At 37.9% G+C, this 12,310-nt stretch overlaps 1 protein-coding gene across 6 annotated transcripts in view; it reads right to left on the bottom strand.

The window, feature by feature from the left end:
* Ac13E (Adenylyl cyclase 13E) overlaps window positions 1-12,310 on the bottom strand; it is a 66,783-nt gene that overhangs the window by 45,811 nt on the left and 8,662 nt on the right. For 5 of the 6 annotated variants that reach the window (XM_089474158.1, XM_018014201.2, XM_089474155.1 and 2 more), the window contains exon 2: window positions 211-615. The exons of the other annotated variant lie outside the window; for it this stretch is intronic. Coding sequence is in view for 3 of the 5 variants with exons in the window: in XM_018014201.2 (XP_017869690.1) it covers window positions 211-219 (9 nt within the window). In the remaining 2 variants the exon portion in view is untranslated. The remainder of the gene's footprint in view (window positions 1-210; window positions 616-12,310) is intronic. 6 annotated transcript variants of the gene reach the window in all.

The following is a 12,310-nucleotide window of genomic DNA, read 5'->3' on the forward strand; positions in this document are numbered from 1 at the left end:
ATCTATGATTTGTATCATATTTCATTCCACTTCTCTCTCTTGCTAAACCCTTTAGTATTACAATGTTCGCACATGTCTAAATGTATTTTTATTTTTATGTTTGTTTAAAAGTGTGAAACGTAAATTTTGTCTGAATGAATCTCACGTCTTTGTTGGCGGGCGCCAAAGATTTAGTTCGCAACTAAGAGTGAAATTTATTGCCAAACTTACCTCAGACATTTTGAGCTGTTGTGCGGGCAAGTTTGTTCGCTCGATTGTTGTTCTTGTCGTCGTTGTTGTTGTAGCTGTAGTTGTAGTTGTAGTTCTAGTTGTTGTTGTTGTTGTTGATGATGCTATTTCAATTAATTGTTGTAGTTGATGTTGTTGCGGCGGCTGCTGTTGTAATATAGATCGTTCAATTAGTCAGCGCGTCGTGGCCGCAAGCGGTGGCAGCTGCTGCTGCTGCTGTTGCAACATGCTACGATGGCATCCAGGCGACACATGGCGTATGAGTAATATGCAGGATATTTGATGCGAGTTCGTTGCTGTTGCCGTTGCGCTGGCTGCATGGAAACGGCATGCAACAAGTGGCACGGCATGCTCCCAGCTGCTGTCTGCCTCATCGCCGCCACATGGCTGCAAAGACACATACACATACACACACACACACAAACATTAGCAAAAATTTCACATCGAGAGATTAGAGAGAATGCACATGGCCTGCGTCGAGACATTAATCAAACAATCCGACAGCCAAAGCTCGCCGGCTGGGGGCATGGGAGTGAGCATGGCCGTACGGACAGGTGGTGGCGCAAGCGGGGCGGCGTGGGGGCGTGACGGGCGACAGGTAGCAGCGCTAGCAGGTAGCCGTTAGCCACGCCAAGTTGTCGACCTTACGGCCCCTGTCGAGTTCACGAATCTTTTGGGTGATAAATTTCGCACGACGTCTACGTTGGCGTCGGCGTTAGCGTCAGCGTCGACAGCTGGTCTGCTCGATGCTCGTTGCGTTCCACGCCACGCCTCTACCCCCTCGCCCACAGCTATTGTTGTTTCTATTGCTCTGACAACGGCCCACGGCTACAGCATTCGATACAATTGCCTCAAAGTGGCTCCGTTATTCAATCGTATCGGTATACTATCGGAAAATATACATACAATGGCTATAGGCTGGAAGATCTGTGTTACGAGAGCTTAGAATACTTTAGATATGACTAGGAGCAGACGACTTTCAAATTCAAATCAATTATTTCGAAACAATTTTTTATTCTAAAATAGAATTACTTTTGGACGCAAATACTATACACCCCTACCCAGACCCACTCACTCATCGGAGACGTCATAAAAATCGGACTATAAAAACTTTAGAACTATTTTAAAATAGAATTGCCGGCAATATTCGATAGACGTAAGAATGCTGCAGTTGGGCGTTGCCGACTGCATTATACTCATTCACAGTAAAGAAAGAGTTGAGTATTCAGAAAAGAGTCTATAGTAGCTTAACCATTTGTAATCTTCAGCTCAATGGCTCCGATTTGCCGAGCCCCAAAACATAATGGAAAGTCAATAGAGAAGGTTAGCAATCATTTATTCCTTAAAATCTTAGTTTCTCACTATAAAATTGTGGAAGACAAGTTTTTGTCAGTTTGCCACGCGTTAGAAGGACTCTAAAATAAGAATTTTTTTACTACCTCAACCCAAAATTTGATTTGACGATTTTAACTCAAGTAAATGCAGTCTCTACCACTTTAAATAACAGAGCTCTTGAGGAATCGAATATAATATCACAAGATTTACCATTCCCATTGTGAGTATATCGGGAAGTTCTACCCACGAATATGTATTCAAAATTTCAGATCCATTGCACAAAACTAACATACTCAATTGCACTTTCTGAATGAGTATATCGTGAATGGCCACATGAATGCATGTTCAAAAGATAATTTGAATAACGGATCCGAGTAGCTCTAATATCGCGTACTTCGAAATTACGCTCAATTTGTAAAATTTCAGATTAAATGACAAAATCACGTTCTCTATTTTTCTTGTTCTCTCATTTTTGCAAACCGTAAATTCCGCTGAGAAACGATATAGTAAACAATGCGAGCCATAAATAGGGGAGCGACTGAGTGTGAGTGCGTGTGTGCAAGGAGTGTGACAAGGCAAGGGGGCGTGTGGTGCGGGTAGAGCATATCAGTGTAACATAATCAGCATAATAAGCATAGCAATGATAATCAGGGGCTATAATGTACATTAATAACATCATTGCCGCTGCGCTTCCGCCCAAAGTGAGACGCACAGCCACAGACCACAGGCACGCACACACGCGCACCAGCTGCCAGAGAGCGAGAGGGAGAGGGAGAGGGAGAGCAGGAGAGAGGGAGACTGAGTGACAGTGTAAAATTGAGGAATAGTTCAGCTTGACAGCGGGCAGAGAGATTGTGGCTGGGCCAGCATCCAATATATTGACATACGAAACATATTCAAATCGAGATGATTATCAGCTATGAAGCCGATGATAATCACAATGATTATGATAATAACAGTTAGAGCGCATTCGCCACCATTCTTGACGCTTGACAGCAGCAACAGAAGCAGCAGTAGCAACAGAAGCAACTGCAGCCGCAGCAGGAGTAGCAGCAGGAGAAGCAGGTGAAGCAGGAGAAGCAGGAGAAGCAGGAGTAGCAGCAGAAGCAGCAGCAGCAACGACAGCAACAACTGCAGCAGCAGAAGCAGCAAAAGCAACAGCAACAACAGCACCCGCAGCAGCAACTGCAACAGCAGCAACAACAGCAACAACAGCTGCCGCAGCAGGAGTAGCTGCTTATTATAATTATATCGTCACTGCCGTCATGGTGTTTAGCCCAAGCATTAATCAGCTGCCAGAGCTGAAGTCATGTGCACAAACATGTCAGGCAATCTGTTAGCTCGTTCATCTGATATGATGTTTGTGGAAATGCATTCAACGATATGAATTGCTGTCAGAGTTTAATTGAATGCCGAAATTTGACTGTCAGTCAGCACATCTGATATGATGGACCAAACCTAATAGGGGACTTTAAATTTACGATAATCGTTTTACATTTGACATAGACAGAGCCAAAGCTCTGCAAATATAGCAAACATGCTGTCAGAGTTTCAATCAAGCATATGCATTTGCAGATAAAAGCCCTACCCTACTTGTTAAGAGACTGTCAACGTACGATATTCAGAGATCCCGAAGAAATCAAATATTGAAAATGCAGTAATTGATAAGGGATCCACTAAAAATATATTTTATATGCTGCCAGAGCTGAAAATGAATAAATTCGCCTGGCCATACTAAAAGGATTTTCAATTTACGATATTCGCTTTGCATATGTAAGAAGTTAACTAAAACATTCTCTGAGTGCATTAATAAATTTGCTAGCTAAACCAGCATATATCCACTTGTCTGTACTTAATAAAAGTCTTACAATTTACGATATTCAAATTATAAATTAAGCTATAAATAAGATACGATCTAAGAAGATCTCAGTAAAGTCGTCAATAGTTCGCATTCATGCATCTGGATATACCTAATAAGAGACTCAAAATTTACGATATTTGTTGCTTTGTTGGAAATATCGATTGATAAGATGAGATCTGAAAAGATGTTCAGAGCTTAAGTAAAGCAACAAACTAAACGAGTATAAATCCAAATGTCAATATAATAGATTTGGTAAGACTCTAGCTAGCAAAAGACTTTATATTTACGATATTCGAATATCGATTATGTAGTTTTAGATAAGGCATATGCTAAAATATCTCTCAAATATGCCGGCAAAACTGAATAAGCTTACTCAAAAAGAGATTTCAAATTTACGATATTCATTTGCTTGCCATGATTCTTTGAGTTATGCAGCATTTGTTGAAATGTATTTTTAAACACAGAATGCCCTAAAAAGATCCTTCAAATATGCTGGCAAAACTAAACTTGTCTGACCATGTTTAATAAGATACACTACATTTACGATATTCATATTTTTTCCCCTCCAACATACAAATACAAAGCTAAGCAAAGAGTGGCAACGCAGTCAATGCTAAGGGACGTGTTAAAACAATTATAAACAAATTGTTTATTATTATTTGTATTTAATTTCCCAGATTGAAGCTAATTTTGTTTGTCGTTCGAGGCGTCTTCGAGTGTTCAGATTGTTTTGAAATGCGATCTTAAAGTCTATGACACACACACACAGACAGACACAGAAACACACACACACATACGTCAATGGTGCTGGGTCAGCGACGTTTTTGACCAGCTAACTGTTTAGCATTCCAGAGCCGGCTTAGGCTCTTTCATCTCGCCGGTAGCTGAGGGGACGGGGCCAGCTCGTGCTCTGGTAATGAGCGTTTTTGTGCTAATCGTCTTAATCAAGTTGACGGCTCGGTTTGGTTCTGTTTTGTATTGCTTTGCTTTGCTTTGAGTTGTATTGTGGATGCTCTACTGTTAGCTAGCATTGGGCATTGGGATGAAAACTTGCCTCAACCTGTGCGCTGGCTCACTAACTTTCGCTGTTGTCGTTGACGTTGGCGTTGCTGGCGTAAATGAAATGAATGTTTGGCCAATTCGTGGGCAAGCGCAATGCAATCGAGTGTGAATGCATTATGCATGGGCACATGTGGCGAATGCGTGATATTCGCAACGTATGTACGCTATGTCAATAGCAATAGCGATTATTCGGAATTATAGTGGGCAAACAGAGTTTAACAGCTCGAGCTCGCAATCAGCATATATTCGAGCAGCGCTGCGATTGTTCCCAGGAATTCCGAATTTTCAGCTTTCAGCTGTGCAATGATTTCGAATCGAGGCGCTGCATGCGGCTTGAAATTTGAATGCCGCCACATGCCAAGGAATTTGTGTTGATGTCACTTAACGCTAAACGCGACGAAATCTGACCGAACAACAACCCAACAACAACACTCAACAACATCAGAGCTCAGAGAGAGAGAGAGAGAGAAACGAGCAGCAACAAGTCCGAAGACAAATGCCGAACAAAATTCACATTCCCCACACAATTTTTAACTGCAGTTTTTTATGTTGCATATTTATTTTTTTTTCCTTCTTCGACTTTTAGCTGAATGCAATTCTAGATCTAGTTGACCATAAAACCAACTTCCACAGCTGTCGAATAGCGAATAATCAATAAATATGCTAATCTGGAGAGAATAAAATATTATGCAATATGCATAAATTGAAGCGTAACTAAAGCGAAATGACTAGCAGCAGCATGGCGACTATTGTAATACCCTTACTTTTCCAGTAATATGATATGAGCTATTGTTAGAGACAGAGATAGATATAGATATAGATATAGATATAGATATAGATATAGATATAGATATAGATATAGATATAGATATAGATATAGATATAGATATAGATATAGATATAGATATAGATATAGATATAGATATAGATATAGATATAGATATAGATATAGATATAGATATAGATATAGATCTAGATATAGATCTAGATATAGATGCAGATACAAATAAAATATAAATGCAGATTTTCATTTTCACCAAAACGGATCTTGTATATAAACATATTCTGAAGGTCAGGTCTACAGACGGATTAATCTATGTATATATATTAAAATTATAAAAATATATATGTTACTATTTATATTTATTTGATGGTGTTCTTAAACATGTCATACTAATACAATTATAATTATTATAATACAATATATTCAATAAAACAAAAATGCATATCTCTGATAATATTCCATAAGATCTTTTCTGGCTGATATAGAAAGTTATTCAAATGATCACAATGTATACGTATATCCCATTAATTAGTTAATATTTGCTTTCGGATGGATTTCACTGTGCTCAGCTGGGCTTCCACTCAGTATACTCGACTCTGGCAATCATTTATCAGATTGTTAATCAATCAATATTCATTAAAGTGCGCTTAGATTTATCTTTGTTGACACAATGTCCCGCTCGCTGTGATTTCTTATGCGATGCTCTGCGATTATCAATATTGTTAGTATGATATGCATGTATCATATATCAGATATGCATACAAGGGAATTCGCTCCCCAAGCGAGCAGCCATCGCTCAACTCATGAATGCATTCAGTCAGGCGACGCACTTTAAGCTCAAGGCTGAATCGGGGTATTCTTGAGTCAAGAATAAAATAAATAGCTCCCGCTAATGTTCATTTTGATTAGTATGATTTGGTTATTAAAGCTCGTGGAGTTGCCTGCTGCGACTCTCAGAGACTCTCACAATTATCAGCACAACTTGGCAAAGGTAATAGGATTTCTCATTCAGGTGAGTCGCAAATGGCAAATGGCAGAGAGGCAAAACTGTGGCAGGCAACGGAATCAGCTGTAGGTGTTCGCTGCCAACGCTTGCAAATTCCAATCGCAGCGACTGGCAACGGCATTGCATAGCATTAACAGCGAGCACTTCCTTCCTGTCGATGTCCGCTTTTTTCCGTTTTTTTTTCTCGTTTTTTTTCTCGTTTTTTGCATTGTCACTGCAGACACAGACGAAGCGCCGTATGTCTTCGAGTCTCAGAGTTTAATGCATGTGCTATATACACATACACACACACACATATATAGCAACACAGCTGCGGCCATAAAAATAGCAGTACGATGGAGCACTAAATATTGATTAATAATTTAGTGACTTGAAAACTTAATAGCAACACCTGAATTAATAAGAATATATGCTCATCTCAATATTCATTGCAAACTGTTTTCAAAATAATCATTTTGCTATTTTTTTTACCGCAGCTGTTTATATTTTTCATTTACCATTGCCGCACTTTTTTTTTTTAACTCGCCTCTGACGTCACAAACCTGCAATATTATCATTATTATTTACTGCAACTTGCTCGAGCCGAGTCGGAGGCTGAAGAGAATTGCAAAAAATATTTTACTTCCTGTATAAAATGTGCATTGCTGTTGCTGTTGTTGTTGTAATTGGTGCGGCTGCTGCAAGGCAGCTGCGCTCTCAAGATCTCAGACTTTAAAAGCAGCATCTCGAATTACACGGAGCACTTGAAGAGCTTCGTCTGCAGCGACTGCTGCTGAGACTTCTGCTGCTGTTGCACTAGCGAATGTCAAGCATTGCTGCTGCTGCTGCTGCTGCTGCTGCTGCTGCTGCCCCACGCGGCAGTCGACGTCGACGTCATTGTCTGCGCTGCGTCTACGCCGCAATTAATTTGTATCAGTTGCGCGCTTGTCACGCCTACAGAGCGCACTCAATACTCAATGCTCTTTGACTGTGACACTCTTTATAAATACCCTGGACGCACTGAAAGCGGCTATGATGGGCCACGCCGGCTCTGCCAACAATGCACAAAAGCTGAGGTTCTCTATTTCTATTGCATATACATATTTTATATCTATATAGAGCTATACCAATTCTGGATATAGTGTAGCATTTGTATTAGCACTGTAAATGCCAGAGATACCAAGAACTGCTACGATAAGATTAAGTTCAGTTCAGTTCAGTTCACAATATCTCAGCTCTGTGTGCACAGTGTCTCTTCGTCGTGCACACCCGCTCCAAGGCTGACTCACTTGTTTTTCCTATTGCACTTTAGCGCTCTTGTCACACTTTTCAAACTGCAGCAGCAACTGCAGCCACAGTAGCAGCCGCAATAGCCGTAGTACTCGAGCCCATATTGTTTGCACAATATTTATAGGGATTATGTCATTTGACAGAATGCATTTGCTGGCGACGTCTAGCGCCGCCCCAGTGGAATCCCAATGAATATCGGGAATGTCAGCCACAGAGGAATCCCCTTGAATACACTGCGAAAGCCTAAGACTAACATAATTCCAATTGGCTCAACGAACAATCTCAGGCAGGTGTGAAGCGTGACCTTGACCCAAATTCTGTCTTTGAGAAGCTTTGCATTGACAATGGAACAGTTCAGCTAATTGAATATATATGTGAATATATTTTAGACCATGCAAATGATACTTAAATATTAATCAAGTTTACTTTTTAGCTTAGATATACTATATTTACTACTACTACTATATATTTACTAGTTGTTCTAATTCTATATATATTTAATCAGAATGCTAGCGAAAAGGAGGCTGAGCAACCTGCGATTTCAAATAGAAATTTCAATTATCTACACTTAATATGCTCTGACTGTATGTGTATGCATGTGTGTGTACATTAGTATGTGTATGTAAGCATGTATATAGACTGATTTATAAACCAGTTCTAGTTATCTATATTAGTTCCAGGTATCTCCTAGTCGGATATTCCCTAATAAAATACACTTACTTCTTATAATTTTGAATGCATTTCATATCTTAGCTATATGTGTATAAGTCTGACCCATAATTCATATTTAAACATCCAAATATCTATTCCATATCCACATATAAATCTCAAGCTATATTTTGAAACATATATTTTATATTAATGAAATTATAGGACTTCTGAATGCAATGCTTATACGCCTGATGCATTCTGGTTCCCAGTGCGCAATAATATTGGAATAAGGATTTAGAGATTAGATTTTCGATTTACAATTCTCATTTCCTAAGCTTGCCAATATATATGTATATTTACGTACATATATATGTATGTATGTATATGTATATCTCTAGCCCATGGCCAGCATCTCTTTAGTTAATTGCTTTCGATTGCTGCTGCTGCTAGACAATTTGAAAATGTCCATTGCGGTTTGTGGTATGATTATGCATAAATTTGTTATTAATATTTAATGTGCGGCATTAGTCGGTGTCATTTTTGTGGCACAATGACAGAAACAGAAACAGAAACAGCAACTAAAGCTGAAACAGTAACAAAAACCCCAAATGCATATTAAATAATATCTGTATCTATGCAGTCAGAGCCAGCTGTGTGCCTGTGTGTGTGTGTGCGTGTGTGCGTGTGTGTGTGTCCACATGGAATTGTCGACTTTGCCACTGAACTGATTTTATTAGTATTATCGCACTGCAAACAGTCAACGCTGTAGCAGCAGCTACAGCAATAACAATACAATAATAATTTATAAATATTTCAAATAATTTTTTGTTGACGACGACGCAAGCGCAGCATGAATTTCTTTCATTGTCTTTCACTTGGCAATTGACTGAGCATATGTGAGCATGTATGTGCATGTGCATGTGTATGCGTGTGTGTGTGTGTACTTTTGCATACACATGGGCTAATCATGAGCTAAGCTAGGCAAAGCCAAGTAAACAGACTAAGAACAAAAGTCAACGCAGCTGTTGCTGTAGTTGTTTTTGTTGTTGTTGTTGCTGCTGCTGCTGTTGCTGGCACAGACAAATAAGACGACAGCAATTGCTTTAATATAAGCGTTAATTAGACGCTGCTTCGACCAAGCACATCAACAGCATCCACAACAACAACAACAACAACAACTTCACCTTCAGCTCGTAATTATGCCTAATGCTTGGGCTTTAACTAAAGAGTGACTACGAAATTAGCTAAAACAATGAAAAGTGCATGAAAAGAGCCTCGACCACAACTAATCCATGCTAAACAATAGCACAGGCCACAACAATAGACAAATGCAGCTGCGTATTTAATGGAACTAACTAAATTATGTATAGATTTATAAAAACTGCATACTGCCCAAAGCAAACATTCCGAATACCCTACACAAATAGACTCACACGAAAGAAAAAACAAACAAACAAACAGAGTGAGTGTACTCATGGGTGCGGGAATGGGTTCGACTTGGATCTACCCTGAGCCAAGGGCAGGACTGATATTCCAATCATTCTATGGATGTTGCATTAATTCAATACAAATTTACACACATACACACGCACACACACATACAACTATAGGAATCGAATTGTGGAACAACTTTTGTTCTAGTTGAAGCTTCTTAATCATATCAAATTATCACATGACAAAGACAATTCTCTGCTATGTGAGCATATGCTGGAAGGGTGGGAGCTGTTCCATATTAAAAAAAAAAAATATATATATATATATAATATATATATATATATATATATATAAATATAAAATATATTAGATAAATATATATAGCTATATATTATATAGCTTTATTTTTGGAGGGTAATTAACCTAAGCGAAATCAAATTATCGACGAATTGGTACGTTTTCGATAACTTAGTCCGTTATCGATAAGGAAAAGGGATGCGTTATCAGAAAAGTAAAAAATAAGTCACCATGGGATTAGTGATATTATTGGAGTATTTTCTATTCGTATAAAAGCTATACAATGTGAATAAATAAAAAGATATTGAATTAAATAAATAAATAAAAAACTTAATTAAAAAATTATAAAATTATAAAATAAATAAATTAAAGTAAATAAATAATTTAAAAATTAAGGAAATAGCCAAATAGGACAAGTTATAAAACTAATATACTCTCTTCAACTACAATGTGAATAAATAAAAAGATATTGAATTAAATAAATAAATAAAAAACTGAATTAAAAAATTATAAAATTATAAAATAAATAAATTAAAGTAAATAAATTATTTAAAAATTAAGGAAATAGCCAAATAGGACATGTTATAAAACTAATATACTCTCTTCAACTTTTGGCATACAACTTAGATGCGATCAAAGTTTTTATCTCTAAATTTGGAGCACTCATTTTGCGCCAAATACTTGCAGTCGTCAATACTTCACATCAATATATCAATATGGTCAGTTAATACAGATGGAAAGATTAATCCAGCTTAAGCTGGACTTTATTTAATTTGACTAATCCAGATTTAGGAACACGCTGCTTAAGCATGATTTAGACATGCTGACTCAAAGCTAGAGCTCTACTTATAGACATATATGTATATATGTATATGTATATATTACAGAATGATTCAATAAGTTGTGAATAATTCAATAAAATGGGATCAGCGGAAAGCAAAAGTTCTGAAAGAAACAGTCCAACGTATCGTTCTTAGGCTTACCATAATATACATATATATGTAGAGTGTAAGAGGAAGAGAGTGAGAGTGTGAGAGAGGGAGACAGACAATGTGTGAGAGAGGCAAAATCAAGTAAAATCGCATGGAAATGGCACACAGATGTTTCAGTTAATGGCATAAACAATTGTCAGGTATTTTGATGAGTTCCATGTAATTCAGCGAATAAATGTTTTTTTATTAATATCTTCATTGTTTATTAGACCAAATGGTTTCTTTTTTTTATGGACTCTATGATCGCGCCAGATGCTTTGCCTACGAATTATGAGCAGACGCACAGCGGAAAACTGTTTCAGCACATTCGATAAAGAACAGCAGGAAACTAAGCGCATAAATATATAGATATACTTTATTCATTCATTATGATAAGTGCAGCGATAAAAAGTGTTAATCACGATCATTTTATAAGGAAGGCACGTGAAGAGTATTTTTAGTTGGGACTGTTTAAATAGACTTAATGATTTCCTATATACATCTTAAAGCCATACGGATATATGAATTTGGAGTCTGTGCTATAGGTAGGTATGTAGGTAGGTAGGTATAGGTGAGATGATATGATCAATTTTTGGACGACTAACCGATTTGTTAAAATACTTATGAATGATTAAAAATACAAGTTAAGGCTTTTACATTTATATTATGTATTATTATATACAGTGGAGTCTAGATTTACAAAGAACTATCTAGAACGATTTTTTCAAGGGTATAGAATTTTCTTCGATTTATCGCGATCTTCGATTCAGCAGGGTACAAATTATCGAGACTGGACTGTATTATATTTTATATAATTTCTAATCTGATCCGATCTATAAATGTAAATGCAGGTTCTATACTTTCATAAAAGAATCAACTAGACCTACTTCCACGACTCCCACTCCTACTGCCCCTGGCAGAAAAACTCCTATGAGCTGAAGCACTTCGCCAGGCTCCCCAAGAAATCGCTTTCCTTTAGTAGCGCCTGTTGGTGCCCTGACCTTGACCGGCTCCCGTTTATTTTTTATGTTATTTATTTTTGTAAATTCTATTTCACTGTTGGCCATTCGTACACGATTCGCCTGGAGGCATTGGCACGGCGCCTTCGCCTTCGCCTTTGGTCTTTGCCGTTTATGTTGTATCGTTGAATGAAAATTGAAAAATTCATTTTTAAACATTTGTTTACATCGCACCAGGTAACGCACACAGCGTAGCGGGCGGCGGCGGCACGCGCGCTCATGAACTTTAAGCACAAAGTCGAAAAGTTGAAAGATAAATAAGCGTTAACGTGTAAATAGACAACAACAACAGCGACAACAACCGCAACAAGACCAACAACAACAACAACTGAAGCAACACCAGCAGACGCAAAAAGGCCAAAAATAAACACAAACAATGCCAAGTGCAATTAG

The sequence above is a fragment of the Drosophila arizonae genome, chromosome X, assembly GCF_054131065.1.
Source record: "Drosophila arizonae isolate 15081-1271.41 chromosome X, UAZ_ARI_1.0, whole genome shotgun sequence".
In the NCBI taxonomy this organism is placed as follows: Eukaryota; Metazoa; Arthropoda; class Insecta; order Diptera; family Drosophilidae; genus Drosophila; species Drosophila arizonae.